Source organism: Ceratosolen solmsi, unplaced genomic scaffold (assembly GCF_000503995.2).
Source record: "Ceratosolen solmsi marchali unplaced genomic scaffold, CerSol_1.0 scaffold25, whole genome shotgun sequence".
Taxonomy (NCBI): Eukaryota; Metazoa; Arthropoda; class Insecta; order Hymenoptera; family Agaonidae; genus Ceratosolen; species Ceratosolen solmsi.
The window spans coordinates 106565-126861 of record NW_011948444.1 but is presented as its reverse complement, the minus strand read 5'-3'; the positions used below and the strand labels follow the sequence as shown (position 1 = coordinate 126861).

The 20297-nt window shown below is 30.6% G+C and overlaps 2 protein-coding genes across 2 annotated transcripts; both read right to left on the bottom strand.

Moving 5' to 3' along the window:
• Positions 1 to 2315: 2315 nt before the first annotated feature.
• Positions 2316 to 8190, bottom strand: LOC105365992 (ejaculatory bulb-specific protein 3-like). Its single transcript, XM_011504292.1, has 3 exons — positions 7741 to 8190; positions 4364 to 4451; positions 2316 to 2737 (listed from the first exon to the last, which is right to left on the bottom strand). The coding sequence occupies exons 1-3, from the start codon at positions 7973 to 7975 to the stop codon at positions 2569 to 2571; spliced, it is 492 nt and encodes a 163-aa protein (XP_011502594.1). The 5' UTR covers positions 7976 to 8190; the 3' UTR covers positions 2316 to 2568.
• Positions 8191 to 11662: 3472 nt separating this feature from the next.
• LOC105366064 (glutamate receptor ionotropic, kainate 5-like) lies at positions 11663 to 17016 on the bottom strand. The gene is made up of 11 exons (XM_011504377.1): positions 16919 to 17016; positions 16681 to 16844; positions 16570 to 16597; positions 16118 to 16470; positions 15867 to 15991; positions 15476 to 15643; positions 15145 to 15377; positions 14652 to 14863; positions 13143 to 13298; positions 12861 to 12976; positions 11663 to 11917 (listed from the first exon to the last, which is right to left on the bottom strand). The coding sequence occupies exons 2-11, from the start codon at positions 16771 to 16773 to the stop codon at positions 11695 to 11697; spliced, it is 1707 nt and encodes a 568-aa protein (XP_011502679.1). The 5' UTR covers positions 16774 to 16844; positions 16919 to 17016; the 3' UTR covers positions 11663 to 11694.
• Between the last annotated feature and the right edge of the window lie 3281 nt (positions 17017 to 20297).

Sequence of the window (20297 nt, the reverse complement as noted above, 5' to 3'; positions counted from 1 at the left end):
GAAATGCTGTAATTTGCATTTTATTAAAAGATTTTTAAAAGATAATAATCGGCTAAAGGATTAAAATTAATTAAGCCAATGAAATAATAGAATTAAATTCAATAATTATTGTAAACGATTGTATAATTATAAATATTGAAGTATTTCTATCTTTGTATATATAATAATTACATGTATCGTGGTGGTTTCAAATATCAATGTGCAAGCATTTAGACTTATGAGAAATAATGAAATCTACTCATATTTAAAAATTCATATACTCCACAGTATTGTACAGCACAAGTAATTTACATTATTTTACAGGTTTTATGTGTACAAAAAAGATATTTCATTGCTCGCATTACATTCACAAAATATCTGTATTACTATGACAAATAAGGTACCACTGCAGCACACACAAATATAATAATCAGTATATAATATAATAATTTACCATTACATATTATTTGACATTCTAAAGTACATTCATCCTGATATTTTAATATTATTTTTGATAAATATCATTATGTATTATATATTGACAAAGGAGACACAAATGAAAATCAATGTCACTCGATCTACTCGACCAATATGTACTTCAAATTTATTAATGATAACACTTTTGCGAGTAAAGATGTGTGAGCAAAAAATTGTTAAATATCAATATTATTATTAATGTAATATTTTTAAGTGAAATAATAAACTTTAAGAAGTTTATAAAATTCAAAATAAATAAGTATCTTTTAATAACAGCTAAAAGTTTTAAATTCTTTTGCTTCTAATAGAGTGCAATACGTATATATTTTTATTAAAAATTGTTATAGTTATCAATGATTATTTTTAACATTTATTTTGCAAATATATTTCTTTCAAAAATATAATGGATATTCATGAGAATTTCTATTAATCAAGAAATCTCAACTTAATAAAAAATATTCAATAAAAAATTTTTTAATAGGCATTAAGTACATTAGGATTTAATATTCTACAGACGATTATATGCTGTATATTTCATATGAGAAATTATCTGTCGCAGAATATAAATATCTCTAGTATTAATTAAGAATAAATAATATAATATTAAATATTAATAATAAAATAATAACGACTTCCCGTCGAGATATCCACGTAGGTAATCCTGTTTCTCTTTATAATCTTCTATGAGTCTTACCGATGCATCTCCTTCGAAACTTTATAAAACTTATCGAGATATATTTTTTCGATATCGTAATCATCTCGCTATCATACGTTGCAACATTAATACACTTCTTTTACATTTAACATGAATAATATCACAACAGATGTTTTTATAACACTGCATAGTACTAAAAAAAAAAACACGCTATTTAGTGTTTTTCGTCCTACTCATAACATTTTTTATGCCTAGAAGAAAAAATGTTTAACTATGTTTAAAGAAAATTATATTGTTAATTCAAGCCCTCTCACGTGCTATTTATTTTTATAATTAAGTTACAATGAATGAAAAATTATAAATAAAATTGCTTATTTATCATTTGTGAATAAGTCTTCATTAACATAATTGTAATAAACAACACTTTCTACATTTATTAATTATTGTATGTAATGTAATGCTGATAATAATAATAATAATAATAATAGTTAAAACTTCAGTTCCGTATTCTTTGAAAGCCTAGAAACATAAATAGTTGTAGTACAATTTAATATATTAAATTAATGAAATTTTATATATTTTTGTTTTAGATTTGAGATACTTATTTTACATTATTATTGATTATTGATGTTATTTTGGTTTTTTCGATCAAAAACATTAAGTATGTTTGGGTTGAATAAATTATAAAGTGAACGGCAGACAAAGCCATGAAGAGGCCGAGTACCGAGTTCGGGTATAATTGATCAACTGAGTTGTGGGTGGCGTCGTACCGTAACTTTAATAAAGGGCTAAGAAGATTAAATAATTTTTCCTGAATAGGCGCGAGTGAAGGATAAGTGTGAAAAAAGACATGAGGGATCGAAACTCTCCTATCCTACCGATTCTAGTTTATGAATGACTTTTTATAATAAGTCCGAATTGAATAAATTTTCATATGGTATTGGTCCATCGGTATACTCGGTATATTATGCCTCCATCTAGTCTATCCCATACTACTAAATATGTCAAAATATGTTGAACAGTGTGCAACGATACTTTAAAATGACGCGTAATGTAATGAATAATTGTTGATTGTAGCTTACTGGTAAATTGAAATTGACCGATTCCCTTTAAAATCTTATATAATATGGAGGCGAGATTTATCGAACTCCCCGAGACCATTCACAATATTTGCCAAAATAAAATAATATTCATTGTATAATAATAATAATTTTAAAAAATCAACGGTTTATTAATTCACGCATTATTAACACAAAGAATAATGTTATTCTGCTTTGATTAATTTACATGCCATATCATATCATAAATACGCATTAAGAGTTAGTGTAAAATAAATAATTATCATAGTAGAGTAGAAATAAGACAATTACAAAACAAACTGTAAATGAATCTCAAAGTTGAAGCTAGGAACAATGATGCTATTTATCAAAATAATATCTAAACGTATAGAGAACAAGTCAAGGTCGACGGCTCTGTCTTTTAACAAGATCCTTTAGTCGATTATCGCTAGGATGATCACTCAAGCTATTCGTTTCCTCTGGTGGTGGTTCCAAATATTTTTTCCTATAAACACCATGTGGATCATATTTGCTTGCAAGAATTTCAAATTTTTCCGGTTCAAACTCTCTGAAATTAAAAAGAAACATTGTGCTGTATCAATCATGTATTAAAATAATCTTGCTGTAATTCAGTCTCGTTTTCAAATACATTTAGTTTTTAACGACTCGCATTCAATTTTTTCGCGTCAATGAAACATATATTTTTCACTTATTTTATAATCCAATACCGTTAAACAATGCAGTCTAATAGTGCTTTTATAATGTTTGTTTAATTGGCTTCGTCATACACACTACCATACATACCACGAATAAATTAATGACTAATTAAAAAACTATTTTAATTCGTATAAAGCCGACACGTCAGGTTCACATAAAGTATTCGTAATAAATTAATTATCAATACATTTATAAAATAAATAAGTTGATTTATCGCAAGCTCATTCATACTTTAATTATCAAATATGTGAGCATTTAATGTCATAAGTAAAATATTTACTTAGATAGTCTGTTCTTCTTAATGCAAGTAATTCTTATAAATTACTGGCTGTATAAGCAAAACCTCGCTGTTACGATACTCTTTTTAAAAAATATCTGGTTATATGTAAATTAAATACTTTTCACACAATTTATAAGGCATTTACAAATAATTTAACTTTCACACAAGTCCAAAACTTAGGCATAAACTGCCTATATATAACCTGCACCAGTTAATTATTTAATGATAAATAGTCTTTAATTCATCGTCTATCGGATGAAATGATAAAAAAAAAGAAAAAGAAAAGAAACGAGAGACTTTAGTTTTAATCGCTGAATTTCAGACGGCGTCGATAAACGATTATCCTTATTATGTCTTGACAATTCACGAGTGCTTAGAATCACGCGTCATACGCCACTCCATTCCAATGATTCAAATGCGTGTCACGAAAGTGGTTCGTTCGCTCTCTAAACCCATACAAATGGACCGCATCATGTGGCAAGTATGTGATTAGCGTTCGCGATATACGTTCCGACTACTTCCTGAATCTAACTTTATTGCCGTTTGCTTTAGTTCGAGTACATCGCCTTTGTTTTCAATCCGCTATGATATTCTGTTTTTTCCGCGTTTGTATGAGCAAACTATGACTTTTCATTATCTGTTTATCAAGGTAATTAATAGAAATTACTTTTCTTCCACGTGTATTCATGAAAATTTATAATTCTCTACTGCAACGTACACTCTATAAATATACTTCTTTGCTTGTTCATTTATGATAATCCAAAGAAAGAATTTTTTCTTTGCTTTTAAGGTTTTTTGTCTTTTTTGTTTTTTTTTTTATTTTGCCTGTTATTTAAAGGAAAATTTAGTTCATCTTTCTTGAGCTTTCGGATATTGAGATCACGTAGGAAAGTAAAGAAAATATTTTTATTTAAAAACATCACTGGGGCAAGTTCTCGACTTAAATTTTAATAAATAAACTTTTAATGCTAATATTCGTTATGTAGCCGTTAAGGAAACAATCGATGCTATTTGGAAGGAAAAAACAACATTTTCTAAGATAAATGAAAGATCTCTTGAATAAGTTTATTTAATTATTGCCTCCCTTTCCAACCAGAGACATGAAAATATTGATTAATTAAACAATCACTTGTCCTCTCACCGATAACGTCAATTTAATTTCAATTTAATTTCAATTTAATTTCAAGCAATACCTACCTTAAGTAACGTATGACCTTTATAGCACCTTCCCTTTGGCTCTTGGTACACTTTGCGCACGCATCCTCCAAAGCTTCAGGAAGAGCGCCTGCAATAATAATAATTAATTAATATAAATTTGATGAAAGAATATTGATCCTGAGCTAAAGTGGATACCGATAGTCAACTGTCCCCGTCCATTCGTCAAGTCGATTTATCTTAAACGGTGCAAATAATCACCGAAAATAATACACAAAAGAGCGGAAGAAGCAATATCATATTGTTGTATCATTGCATAAACTTTCGTTTGATCGGTTTATCGCAACTGCATACGATGACGTTACGTGGGCGGATTTACTTGCCGCTTTCGAGGTTATAGCGGATCCGTAATGTATTTATTGCGTTACGGCCTGAACCCTCGAAAGAACGACAATGCAAGATGCTGACTGCAAGATTGCAGTCTTGTCCCCCTTTGAAGTAATAATATACATGACTAAAGAAGACTCGTAATTTCTGAGATCTACATGGGAATTATTTCCTTAGAAAATGATAAATGTGTAATACGCAGACTTTTGTCGCAATAAATATAGTGCTAGCGGATTTCATACGTCATTGATTCTAATCAATTTAATGTGGCAGTATTATATAAGAGCATTGGATGGTAGTCGCTTCGTTTATAATTGCTTACAATTAATAGGAAATACAATTAATAGGAATCGCCATTCTAAAAGTATTATTGCAGAAAAAGCATAACAATTATAGATTAAGTATTTTATAGTACTAATATAATAATATTAATAATAATAATAATAAAAAGAAGAAGAAGAAGAAGAAGAAGAAGAAGAAGAAGAAATATATTTATAATACGTAAAATAATGATTATATGAAAAGAATTCTGAATAAATCATTGATACAAAAATCCCATAAGATTAATATATCTATATTATTGACAAAAGAAAAACTCTGTACTGTAAAACTGTATTTATAATTTACTCGAGTTACTTGAAAATAAGAATGAGAAATAGGATATCTTTGACATATTTATGAATCCAACATACATATAAGCTTATGGTTATCGATTCAATTAAATTTCTTAACATAAACATAAAAATTTTATTTACATTTACAGTAGCACGTTTCAAATACATGTGCTTCAATTTTGTTATTTACGTAATTTTAAAAATATTTTAGTAATATTGAAAAGTAAAACACGCAGAATACGAGTATAATAAAAAAATACATATAGTTTATGTTTTTTATTCTTATCTAATTCTACTAAGACTTATATAAATATGCTTTTTTTTTGTTAAAAATTTTTATGCCCGTTAATATATTTTCAAGTATAATTATGTCATAATAATTCTTTTAACTTTGTGTCTTAATGGTTAATTTTTCAGCAAACGGAGATTTAGTAAATAGAGAAAACTAAATTACATATGTACTCGAAGAAACCGCAGTTGACTAAGAATACGTATAAAATGAAATTACATCTATCAAATAAATAACGTAACATTAATGTGGTATTTTTATATTTGAAACTAACCACTGTTTTCTGTGTATAAAGTAATTTAATTTCTATCGCAAGCAACAGTGAATTCTATCAATGAAAATAGTATTTCTAAATATGCATAATATTTTTATTAAAAAAAGAAAAAGAAAAAAACCAAAGAAAAATTATTTTAATTGTCTAGAATAAGTTTACTATGATAATATGCAAGATGTGTTGAAATAGAAAGTAAAAAAACAAAGGTGATTTACTACTATTATAATTATACGATAAAATTGCAATTAAATATAAAATTATCTTATAATTTCATTCGTTTTTTATGAAAAAAAAAATAGTTTTGCTAATTAAATATATTGTTCATCAACTAATAAAAACGATTCTATACAGTAATGATAATAGCAATATATAGATTTCGCTTGAATATTAGAGTTCATTTTAATTGAATTAAAAAAAAAAATATGTATATATATTTAAATATAAACAAGAAAAGTATTTAGAAAATTTTAGTAATTTTCTTTAAGAAAATTGAAAATACGTAATTGAAGATTACGACAATACCTTTTTGGGCCTTTTGTTTTTGTCTCGATAAATTGTAAATTCGTAATTGAGCTAATTTATAATAAAATGAAAAATGCTCAGAGTATTGAAATAAAATTTACAGCTTAAATTTGACACGTATATAGTGGCTACACCTTTATTATTTATATTTAGTGGAATATTGTGAAAAAGCATTGTGGAAAATAATTAATAAATTATCGTCTGCAATAAATCATCGTATTAGTACAATGTACTATTTGATCCGGGAGCAGGAAAAGTGATTAGTGTAGGATGTATGTAATTAAATAGTGATAGAATCAATCGAGTGATACAAATTTACCGATTTTTTTTCACTTGTTCATCTATGAAGGTAATGGCAATTTTGAATCAATTAATTTCTATAACTGGGCCATTAATTATCGCAGCGCTACAATTGCAATAACAATATGTTTTCTATTGAAAAGTATTTGACGCTTTGACGAACAAGAAATAATGACTAATGACAAGCATGAAAATAAAAATTTCAATTCTTTTTAATCTTGTCGTAATGTCTAAGAATATTACCAACGAAGCATTAAAATTTATTATCTTTCAGCATCGGCTTAAGTTAGAGTAAATCAAACACATTTTAGATACAGGTGGAATCATTTTAAGACAATCGATTGAATGTGAAAATGGAAAAATAGTCTATTAACTATGGTAGATAGTGTTTGGTCGTAGAAAATACAATTCAACTGTATGATGGAGCGGTACGTTACAGTTGAAGAAAAAAGAAGAAAGAAAAGAAAAAAGAACATGAAAAAACTCTCATGCTTATTAATTAAGGATTTTTATGAAAATATTTATTATGGTAATATAAATATTTGATAGATGAGCTGCTTATGTTTGGTATAAAAGTTCATTGTCGACTTCGTTTATCTCGTCGTCTCGACTGCTTTGCACTTTAGCAGGTTCAGTTAGCTTTGCTAAAAAGTTTTGCAAAACGAGCGCACGGCCATACAATCAATTCAAAATTCTTAAATTACGAGTAGCTGGGATTTATTGTTTTGAGAATTTTAAGCGCTTGGCTTAGAGGTCACCCGAGCGCGTTTAAGGTAAGACGGAGAGGAAATATTAAGGTTGACATTAAAGTTCACTAATAAAGGAGCACGCCAGTTGCTTGGCATTGGCCACGATGGGAGGCAGCTCAAGTTGAAAACAATCGTTAAAAGAAACCGATGACGATGAGGGGGAAGTGCTCGTAAGGGAATCCAGTCGGTCCTGTACCCGGCAGAACCGAGGATGAATAGTGTCATGGGAGCCAGTCCCGCTCGGTCAGGCGAATGATTATGAAAATAATCTAGTCGGGACTCACGTCTGAGCTCCCGCCCATCGGGTGGACAAGGACCCTTGGATACGAGGCAGTTGAAGTAGTGCTGGAGCAGCCTCTTACTGGCGAGTATCTCGTCGACGTTGACCTTGTCCCAGCGGGTGACGTAGCTGTGCGGCCTGAGCCAAAGGTGGCCGTCCGCGATGCTCTTGTCGTCTTTGTTGTCGAGGCAGCCGCCGAGTAGCCAGCAGAGCGCTAACCAGCACATACGCTTGTCCATCGCGCTCAATCGACGGTTCTCGAGTGGTGCGACGCGGCACCGACGACTGGGCAAAAAGTCGTGCGATTGTGCTTTTACGTGAGAAGTGACTCCTGCCACTACTCGGCGCGGCCACGCTTCGGCCTCTAAGCGCTTTCGCCTCTGTTTACATCCCGAGTCTCTCCTCGCTTTCACTGTTACTTACAGCTGGTTACGAGCGACACTCCGTTCGCTTCGCATCACAATTTCAAGAGTCCTTCTGAACACGAGGCTGAGATCCTTGCTTGCTAGAACTTGTTTAATCTCGGGGCTGCTCCCTGACAGTGTCCCGTTATTGTGGTTGCAAACTCATTCCCCGGAGCAATTAACCTTGAGCTTGAGTAGGAGACTCCGCGTTCGAACGAGCGAGTTCGCCGATGCGTTTTTATCTATTTATAAAATATACCGCTCGATGTAATTAATGGATTGTGCAATTTTTCCGCGTGTAATTCTACTCATTATCGCCCGTTATTCATATATAAAACGTCACGCCGTGTCAACGACATCATCGACGTACTTCTTCATAGTAAAGAGGAATTAAAGCTTTGTAATTTACGACTTTACCATTATGGATTCTGCAAATACTTCGCATGACCGATCATACGAACATACCATTAGTGCCTATTTATGACTTACTTAATTTTATAACTTCCGACACTTCGAAAAAGATGTGCAGAGCAATTTTAAATCATACGCGAATGGCTTTTAATGGGGAATAATTTCAGTCCAGGTTTTAAACCCATTTTTCCCGGCACACTTTAATAGAAATAATTGTATTAATAATTTACCGTAAAGGATGTGCCGAGGGCATAAGTACATTATTGAAAATCCAAAGTAATATTAAACCAAATTAATATAAGGGAAAATTGTAAGCCGAGCCAGAAAGATCATGATTTACAGGTGCGTTACGTAAATGCACATCCACAAAGATCAGATACTTGAAATTAAACAAAAACAAGAAATAAAAAATAAAACGAAACAAATGAAAACATTAGGAAACATAAGAACAAAAAGAATGCGAGAACAAAAAAAATTAAAGAATAATGCATGAATATATGAGCCACTAACCTAATTTCATTCCTACATCCTCTGGATACTAAGTCGGTATTACTCTAGAAATGGTACATACTCTACGTACCACAAATATCTCTCTCTCTCTCTCTCTCCTTCTCTCACTCTCTCTCCACTGCCTTACTTCTTGATACCGAGTTCTGCATTTCTCATCACGTGTACGGAATTCTTTTTCCCTAAAACGGTCCGCCTGAGCTTTTAAAGGAGTTTTGCTGTTAAAGCTCTCTTATACGTAGGTGAGTCGAGCGAATAGGCCGAAAATCGTGATGAAAATATTTTCTGTTCCATGTTGCGAGGTCCCTACGCAATACGTGCAATGCAGCTGTATTTGAAATTTTTCAACTTTCATTTTCAATTCGTCAAATCTGTTATTCGATATTAAGAGAAAAATATAGACGTATAATTGAAATGAAATACATCCGCGGAGATCGCATTATCTTATTGTTTCCGATGGTTTTATTGTTATTCGACTATTATAGAACGTGGCGTGAAAAAATACGCTGCAAATTATATCATAGATAAAAATTTATGATATAAATTATAATTACTAGCTTTTTTTCTTGAATTTTAGACATGAAAAATAAACTATAAATAATAAATAATTGACAAAATGTAGAAAAGTGATTGTCTATACGCATATATATATATATATATATACACATATAAATGTTAAATGATAAATGATAAAACAGAAAAATGAAAAACACTAAGCTTGGTCAGCACTCTCGACATCGTTAGCTTTCGGAAAATAACTGAATTACTTAGCTAGTACTTTTCCAAACAATTATCTACCATTTTTTAATATTATCTGTTAAAAGTGCATTAAAAATTGAATATTTTTATCAATTGCAAACATTACTCTTATTCGGTTTGTATTTTTTTATTTCAATGCGTTAGCATTGATCGATGGATATAATGAATCTTAATTTCCATTGTCAACTATTATTTAAAGAAAATAACCTACAATGCTTACTGAAAATTTGTTTTGATTAAAATCATTGACCATTTTTTTTTCTTTTTTCTTATAAATTAATAGCAAGAAATAAACATACTGCATCGATAAATCTGGAAAATTGTTGTCAAAAAAAAACAGAAGAAAAAAAATCATAACATATGATATTAACTTAAAACTAATGAAAATTATATAATAAACTCTATATTATATAACAATATTCCCTAATAATTTAAAAGTTTTCTATCTCTTGTTCTACGACGATATCTCAATATCTCCTCAATCTATAGTCAACATGTAATTTACTTTACCCATTTACTAAATGAGAAAATATTTCAGACGCTTTGCATCAGATTTGTCATTGGACAAGGAAAGTTTCTGCTATCGTACCAATCACCGATCGACGATTCTTGAAAAATCAAAGCAAAGCTCGCGTTCATGCGCCTCCAATATATCTCAGCTCCAAGATACAAATAATTGCGCGCTTGCGCAAGCCCTACCACGACGAGGAGGTTCGCGTTCGAGGCGCAAGCACGGCTCGAAGAATGAACAGGAAGCCCTTGTGCAAGGGTCATTGCGCGTAAGCCTCCCACGAATATCTTCAATGACGCTCTTTGCCGTCCGCTCGGAGCCCTCCTCTAATCCCCATCCCACCCCTTCGCAAACCTAAAAAAACATTAAGAAGCCAGTGGCTCGATGATACGTATTGTCGATAATTCCTACGGCAGCTCGAGCTCCTCGCTGCTACGCCATGTGCTACATATTCGCCACATATTCGTGTTCCGCTTGACGAAAGCCGCACTCGCGGGAGTACTCGGAACAAGAAACCCAGAGCCTCGGCCGCGAACTTGACCCGATTTCCAAGGCGCGATCCGCGCCCGCGAGACCCGAGCACGCGGATCGACTTCCCCCGCCCTCCTTTGGATGTCAATGCGTCGGAGTGCTCACGGAACCTGAGGGCCTGCGGGGGTCCGATTGGTGGTGGTGGTGGGAGTTTGGCAAGCGAACGAACGAGTGAAAACTCGTTCTGTTTATTTACACTTTCGCGGCGCCGTACGTTTTTCGAAATTTCGCAGAGACCAGTGCCGCAGCACTGGATTATGCTTTTAGCGACTCGTCAAGAGCTCTTTACTTTCACGATATTGCACGCAAAAATAATCAATTCTTCATTTATCTACGACATTGGGTGATTTTTTCGGTGCTGCTGTATTATCGATGTGCCGCTGGTTTTCAATAATTTCACTAGCACATAAATATGATTCTACGACATTTACGATAGAGCGCGTACGTCGAAAAATTAGTCATGCGGTTAATGAAATTTTATAAATTTTTTAGCAGCAATCTGACACTTTAGCCGCTTTTTCTCAACCGATTGCATCTATTTCTCATTTTCAATCTTTGTCTTTATAATAAGAAGAGAATGCGTAATTGAAGGCGCTGAGGGAATAAAAGTAGGGAGGAAAAGTTTGGGAAACCCCGAAGGATTAGATTGGGAACGTTTTTATGTTTGTTTGTTTGTTCTAGATTAAACGAGCAAGTGTTGAGTTGAATACACAAGTTTTACTTTAATAGATAAGTTAAATAATAAAACACTATAATATGCATGACATTAGCGTATCTATAAGAGATTAATTTAATTTCCCCGACTCCCGAATCGATGATGCGATCAAAGCGAATATTAAATGTATCTCTTGAACACGAATTGCATTGATAAGTATTCGATACTCATGACAATAATCGCGAGGATACTGCCACTAATGATTATGAACATCGCCGGGCTGAACTCGTGCATCTCAACGGGCAACGGCTGCGAGCGGAAGCTCTCCAGACAGTTTGGTTTTCTGTGATGGAAGATTCGAAACAATCGCTGACTTAAACCGCCTTGAATGATCCGACGTATTCTATGAGAAAGTAAATGTAGTTTTGATTAGGTTAGCACGACCTCGTTATTCGCAAGGAGGGAAACACGGATCAATATTTCGCGATCAATGTATTTAATTAATTATTTGCAGCTTATGAAGTCTTAAAGGACTATTCTCGATAACAAATTAATAAAATCGAACGTCTGTGCTTTATTCGCGTAAGCATTTAACGCGACTGAAAGGTAGTCCGAGATAATTTAGTGGCACAATGAGGAATTGGCATGTCAAACTGTGGCAGGTAATAAATTAATGTTTCGCCCATGTAAATTCCTCCTGACATTTGTGACTGTGTAACTATAATGAGTAACAAACGTCTTTAAATGCTGTAATTTAATGTGAGAAAAAAAGGAATTATTTTAAAGATATTCAGTATTGTAGTATCGGTAATATTACCTTAACAGCTAATTAAAGTACAAAAAATATCGATAAAATTAAGCGAACACACTCTTGCATGAGATATTCAACTTATTAACGCCGTATAAAAGATTATTACCATCGGTCAAGGAATCGTAGACTATGGACTCTAGTAGCTTGTACAATTATGGTGAAAAGTAATAATTAAATTCATTAGAGACATTATGTTAATTATATTCAAAGGTAAGAATAACGATGTTACAACATGTTTGATGATAATAATACAATGTTGGAGGTAAAATTGGCTTAATTAGCGATTCTTATAAAAAAAAAAAAAAAACTTATGCAAAACTTCAACTACGAACATTTACAATGTATACATAGAATGGTAATAAATAACCGATCGATTGATTATTATTAGTTATTTTTCATAACTATTCGATAATATCCCCAATTGATCAATGCGCATAAATTTAATATGTTAAATATTATATGTACACGTTACATTTCATGAAATTTACAGCTGCGCGTTACGTGCCTTTAAAGGGTAAATATCAATAAAACTCACCCATAAATGACCATTTTTTTAAAAGGCGAATGCCTGCTTGTGATTAAAGAGACATATTGCGGTGGTACAAGTTCGATCTCCGTTAATTCACAAATTTTCGATTGCTCGAAGGTATCCTAAAACACAGAATAATAAAGGATTTTAATTTTTTTTTTGCGTTGTTTTCTTTCTTTTTCTTTTCTTCTTATATATATATATATATATATATATATATATATATATATATACATTTATATACATCAAGCAAATCTATGTAAACACCAATTATCATGTAAATATTACCTCTATTATTCTATATGCAGTTTGACTGTCGATAAAGAAAGCATATCCACCTTTGCTTACTTCGTGAATACCTTCTTTTGCGGTAGACCATGCTTTTTCTCCGTTTGCTTTCAATTTCTTTTTCCAGAGATATAAGCTCGCAGAATCGTTGGTATTCTAATAATTATGATGATGTACTTTAGTATTATGAAATTAGTAATTTGATTATTAATGAATATGTGAAATATTAAGTTTTGAAGGTGCTGTCATTAGGTAGGCGTAGGTAATACAAATGGATTTACAATCATTTTCTAATGGCTTTATCAAAAAATATTATTCATATAATACTCTTAATGAATTTGTTATTAAAGTAAATTGATAGATGATCAATATTGCTAATGATATTTTTACCATTAACAAATTTTCAATAAATTTTTATTTATCTCGACGTTTGCGGTTAAATCTGTTAAATGATGAAAATACAATTGCCATTAAATAATGCTCGAATATTTGAAATACAAGCATTAAGATAAATAAATTTGTGTTTTAATTGTTTTTAATTTAAAAAATATCCCTTGTGTGTTACGAAAATATGTCAAATAAATTCACCTCGTTTGAACTCAAAAATAAATAACTTTAACATAGCGTTAGGAAAATTGAAGTTTTCCCGTTGGTTAATCGTAGCTCGCCACTAGTTTTTTACTTCTTTACGCCACTTGAAAAAGTAGAGGTAGATAAAAATTCAAGATGGGAAATTGTGTCGCGGAGAGCTTTGTGGTCGAGAGGGAGGGGGATTGGCTCGTTTGTATGCAAATTTGGAATCGACGTACGCGGAAAGAGTTAGCCCAATTCTTTTGCACAGGCAAAGCCGAGAAGGATAAGAAAGAAGTGATAGGTAGAAATGGACAGAGATAGGATTGGCATTGGTGGAGAAGAAATGGAAGATAATCGAATTGAAAAAGTGGAAAGGTGAGCGAGATCTGGAAAATCGAGTAAGTTGACCTACTCCGTATTTCCGTTTAATGCACCTTCACATTTTGTTCTTTAACCACGTATTTTTCTTCGGGTCCTCGGCTTGGTGCTATTACGCGTTATAATTTTATGATAAATTATCCGTGCATATTTACATTAATCATTTGATCTTCAACGATCAGTGGAGAAATTGAATTTTCACAACTAATATGCTCTCTTTTTTACCTACAACGTCCTCTTTGGGCGCATTTAATAGGGAACTTTTAAGCAAAATGCTAAAAGTTAAATGCAGAAACTTGCGAGAGAACACGCGCAAAAGCTTATTAACAAATAAGCACATTATGAATAAAAGTGCCCATAAGTGTACTTTGTGCCATTTAATAGAAAGTACAAGAGGTAAAGGATCCACACCATTAGCTCTATGTGCAATAGATTAAAAATACATATTTTATATATTTGTATTTGATAGTTGGCAAAGTCCGCTACTTTTCTTGCAATCTTCACATTTACTTATGTCTGCAAACTCAGTGCTATTTGTCATATAAATAATCAACAAACTTTGAAGTAATCCCGAGTATAAGGTGTATTTTCACATCCAACTTGCAAATCGCTATTTGCCAAATCTGCGAGGGTGTTAATAAATTTTGGAGATTCAGCGAGCAGTGAGCCAACTATGCTTGCTGAATAGAATTGATACATCAGCAGAGCCCAGACAAAGAGTGTAATAAAAACAATGCGTCCAGAATACATACGAGGTCCTTCGTTTAATCCTGCATTTAAAATTTTAAATAATTATTACGCTAGACAATTAAATCTTTAGGATAATAGGGGAGGAATTTTTAAATATACGTATTTTAAAGATTGTAAAATAACACGATTCTCCGAATAATAGATTAAAAAATAATAATAATAATAATAATAATAAAAATAAATAAGTAAATGAAACGAAATTAACATAACGAATTTGTTGCCTTATTTGCAAGTAAATATAATTTTTCTTAGTAATATTTAATTTAATATTAAACGTTTACTATTGTTAATGATATAAAACCTTGTTGTGATACTGCGGCAAATGTTATAAGCGCAGTTTCCGAAGTGGAATTAGAGTAATAGTCAGATTTTTTATTAGTATTGTAGTATCCTTCGACCTTAGCGGCTATAAACAATAAAATCCAGGAAAGTACACTGACGTTCAATGCCAGCCACCAGATATTCTGCTTAAATGGCTTTAAAAAGGGATTTCTAACTGCATTTTTTTTTGGATGTCGAAACATGAAATATAATCTAGATATGTGAAAATACATTGGCAAATATTTTATTGAATATTTAATGACCACTTAGTTTTCATATTTTTCAAAGCATAAATAATGAATTATCATTACTTTACAACATAAGCTTCGACGGTATATTCACAAACGTCGAGTCGTTCTTTTTTATATTGAAAAGGCGAGGCACTAATATCAACAATTCCATTTAGCATATCTCCAACTATCCCATTATAAGTTCCATTCACCTTATAGCCCCATGTTTCCGATCGCTTCAGATTTATCCTAATTCAAACGTTAAGGATTTATAATAAATTTATACATTATTTAATCAATTTATCAATGTCTATATATATATATATATATATATATATATATATATTCTTTTTAATACTAAACATTAATGATTTTTAAATTAAATAAAAATGAATCAAACAAAACATGAATAATAATAAATAATTTTAATTAAGAAGGAAATAAAAATTATAATAAATGAATAAAAAATTACTTGAAGTTGTACATATCTCGAAGTTGAAGAATGAGAGCATAATGATAACGCATCATTATATCAACATGGGAATTAATTAATGTACCTAGATACGTTTCCAAATCGGTTTCTGGCTCATTAATTAGCTAAAAATATCGTTCGTATTGTAAATTTTGTTCGACAATATAGGGAGGGGGTGTAAGAGTACAAAAAGCAAAAACAAAACAAAAAATAAAAATAAATAAATAAAGAAAAACGCATAAAATGCATACGACAACGGAAAAGTTCAACTGTAATCCATGAAAATCCTGACGTCTTTTGTATTTGTATTGTGCCAGATGGTTTACCAATGTATTATCATTCCAATAACCCATGTAAGTGACATTGAGTTTGCCTCCATGGCGATAGGAGTGATTGTATACGTCGTAAAGCGTGTAAGTAAGTTTGCGAGTTAGAACAAGGGTGAGCTCGGACTCAACCGTTAATGGCAATTTGTCCAGAATCGTGGTTGGAATTTCGGATGCCGTTGTAACGGTGAGCCAAAGGTAAGATTCATTGAACGGTAATCGAGCCGCTGCAAACTTTAATATGATTGCTTTGACAATTGCTCTCTGTATCGCGACTGCTAATACAAAATTGCTTCAACGTTATTTTCATTTTCGATTAATTTTCGCGAAATGGAATTACAATTTCAAGGAAAAGGTAAGGACACAAATTTATTCACATAGTGCATGGAAGTTTATGCATAATTTCTGTCAATAATATATTGAATTTATAAATTTTTATATTCCATTGTTGAGTAAAATTCTTGTTTAACAAGATAATCCAAGCATACCTGATCAAAAATAATGTGACTTCTAGGACAGTCCATATCATGAATTATGCCAAGCTTATAATAATTAACTTTAAGTATATTTCTCATACTCATATCCTCTTGAATTTCATGATACGTAATTCTTATGTTTGTTTTTATGCTTTGTCGATAATAATCCAAAATATCTAGATGGAGAAATAGAGCAAATTATACCTGCATATATAAATAATGCTTCAAACAATTTTGAAACTTCATTCACCTGTCTCGTTCCAGCAAGCGAACACAACGATTTGCTTCACATTTTTCTCAACAAAATATGCCTCGGTAAATGCCGGATCTATTTTCTCACTCACTACCGATGTAGCGAGCAAAATGACTGCAATAATTATAAACATGATATTATTTTTCTCTTAATGTACATTAGACTTTTAATTCTTTAATAGCATTATTCTTGAAGAAGATAGGAGTAAACTCGACTACGCTACCCAGTAATATAACTTGATTCATAGCAGTAATAAATGAATTCAAAGAAAATTGAATCATCGTCAACATTTTGTATTCCATTACTTTAAGCAGAGCTCGTTAAATTTTTATATTACTTGTTCGAACGCATAATTTTCCCCATCTACGATATGTATAGTACGCGAATTGGAACGCGTTCGTTAATTTGCTGTGTCGGATTACGGTTATCGGAAACACAGCAATCTATCATTCCATTACGTTTATCAGAGAAAGCGTCGGAAGAGTGAGAGAGAGAGAGAGAGAGAGAGAGAGAGAGAGAGAGAGACAGGTTGGTAGGTAGGACTAGAAAATCGAGGGAGCAAAGTAGTCGATGCAAATTATTATTGTCGATGCCATATATTGTTCCCGCACTCGAATACGCATATTTTGATTTCACGCAAATGCAAATTTCATATACTTTATAGATTTAATATTAAAAGTTAATCAGTAACAAATAAAATCAATAAAAAAAATTTAATAAATTCATTATATAATATATAAGAATTCATATGTGATATTATAATTAAAAAAATTTTTAATTTATCGATACGATCGTAATGAAGGTCATAATTTAAGCAGAAATTATTATTTCGTTAAGCAAAAAATATGATACTTTAAATTAATGAATTAACTCCTTGAGGATGATTGTATGAGTTACACAGGAGGTAAGGAGGTTGCCTATATCGCGCCATTTAATATCATGTTTGTAGCCTTGTATTTTTTGTATAGTCAATCACATTACAATGATCTATTAATATTGTAATGATTAATCTGGCAAACAATATTGGCGTTATTAATAATGCTACGTTTTTTTTCAACAAAAAACATATTTACACATATTATATAATATATCTTTTAATAATTTAATGGACTACTAAGAGATTATTAGAATGAATTCAAAATTTATATATTTACTACTTTAAGACATATATTTAATAATACATCAGACAGATATTGTTTTCTTAAATTATGAAAATTAATTCGAGTTTCGCATAATAAATATAAATTTCTTTTATATATTATGAAATGTAATATCCTTTGTAATTAAAATGTTTACGTACAATAGTACAGTACAATAGTTTAAATAGCATGCATATTATTAAAAATATCTGCGCGTCTTGAAAGAGAAGTTTTTGACTCTCATCTACAAACTCTACATTTATTTTTATAAAAGCTAAATAATTACTGCAATCCAATATATTACGTTGTCTTCTTATTTATTTATTTATTTTTTTTTGTTTAAATTGTATTTAATAAATATTAAAGTACTATAATCATCTTTCTAATTTGGCACCACCACCATTAATTTCCACTAAATAATTGATAATTTATAATGAAGAAATCCTAGTTTTTAAAAGGCTATTCATTTTTATTACCTTGTTGGTTAATATTACAATATATTCAGATAATGTAAAAAAAGCAAAGTTATATTATAGGAATTACAATAATTAATAGAGCTAATAACATTAATGATAACAGCAATACATGACCAATGACATTAGTATGGGACTAATGATTCTGGTCATTGGAGACGTGTACAATACCAATTATGACGACGATGACTAATCATTTCTTTATCTCCAATTTACTTCATTATTTTTAAAAATGCTTAAATTACATATTACAGGACAAATACATTTAAATATTGCATATTTACATTATAAATAATGCATTGTAGCCGAGAAGGTAAGAAATTAACGCAAATTCTCAGTCTAAATCCTACCCGTAAATAACCATTTTCTTAAATGGAGAATGTTTTGCTGCATCTAGTAATGTAATTTCTAGATAAAGCAATTTAATCTTTTTCAGATCATAAATTTCATTATCATGATATGTGTCCTATAATTATAAATATTTTTTCTTCATAAAGTACAGTTAAATTTGATATTTAATTATTGATCAATTCATTATCATATCTAATGATTAGTTAATTCATTTTAATTAATATAACAGTATGAGAAATTAAATTCACATTTTTAGCTAGATTTTTCAATTGAAATGTAAATTATTTTTTCAACGCGTATTCGGTCGAAAAATATTACAAATAATTTTTATTCTTTACAATATATTATGGGTATATTGTTTTTGTATAACTTTTAAATTGTCATTTGTAATGAGTATATTGTTATTTATTCCAAGTGGAAAGATGAAAAATCATTATACATGTCAAGGAATTCAACAAAATTCCTTATTGACAGAATTTTTATTTAATTATATTTATTCTAAAAAGTGTATTTCTATATTTTTACAAACTGTCATATTAGCTTGATAAAACGAATTAACCTTTTTGAATCTTCTTCGTTCTTTTTACTAGACTGGAGTAAGAAGCTCTCTTACTATATTTATTTAGTGATTTTTCGGTAATTTAAATCGCTTGCCATAGAATCGGTGCCTATTCATTGCAGAGAACATTAAGAAATTCAATGATTTCCAAAACTTTCGAGAAGGACTTTAAAAGTTATGATAAATCTTGGAAAGTCGTCCATTTAAAGAATCAACATCAGCAACCGCATAAATCTAATAAATAAGTGGCAGAATTTGGATGAAGAAAAGAATAAAAACAGCCTGAGTAAGTGTAACAAAAATCATCTCTGTAAAAACAATATATAGTTGAAACTATTATAAAAACAAGTATAAAGTTGTGAACGAATCATTATGATACTTCTCATAATGCTTAGCAATTTGAAACATTAATGCATAAATGCAGCTATTGTTATTAATAAATTTATATTGTTTTTATTTTGGCCACGAAAATTGATGATTAACATTGATAACTTACAACTTGAATTAAAGAATTTTTCCTCTTTGAATATCTAAAAATTAATTAAGCTACATATTTTACTTCGCATAATTTCGAATATTGATATTGTAAAATTATCCGATGTCTTATTTATATAAAAACTGCATATTAATTCTGACTTAAAAAACAATATATCAAATACTAATGTTTATCCAATGATTTCATTTCGATTATGTACACTTATTGTTTTCGGGGGATAATTAAATCTCCAAAATCGCTTTTATTAAAAATATTATTAAAAATGTATAATTTTAATATTATTTATTGCAAACAATTGGATTCTTTTTGAAAAAATGCAAAGATTTATTTTTCATAATTTCAATATGAATTGAAACAA

What these genes read in the sequence shown, in the direction of transcription:
- LOC105366064 (XM_011504377.1), bottom strand. Translation starts at nt 16,773, where the DNA reads ATGAGTATGAGAAATATACTTAAAGTTAATTATTATAAGCTTGGCATA. An exon ending in AGTTGAACTTTTCCGTTGTC is followed by an intron (nt 15,992 to 16,117) that starts GTATGCATTTTA and finishes CGATATTTTTAG; the next exon opens with CTAATTAATGAGCCAGAAAC. An exon ending in AAAAAAATGGTCATTTATGG is followed by an intron (nt 11,918 to 12,860) that starts GTGAGTTTTATT and finishes ACTTTCTCATAG; the next exon opens with AATACGTCGGATCATTCAAG.
- LOC105365992 (XM_011504292.1), bottom strand. Translation starts at nt 7,975, where the DNA reads ATGGACAAGCGTATGTGCTGGTTAGCGCTCTGCTGGCTACTCGGCGGC. An exon ending in CGATGGGCGGGAGCTCAGAC is followed by an intron (nt 4,452 to 7,740) that starts GTGAGTCCCGAC and finishes TTATTATTGCAG; the next exon opens with GCGCTCTTCCTGAAGCTTTG. An exon ending in AAGGTCATACGTTACTTAAG is followed by an intron (nt 2,738 to 4,363) that starts GTAGGTATTGCT and finishes TTTTAATTTCAG; the next exon opens with AGAGTTTGAACCGGAAAAAT.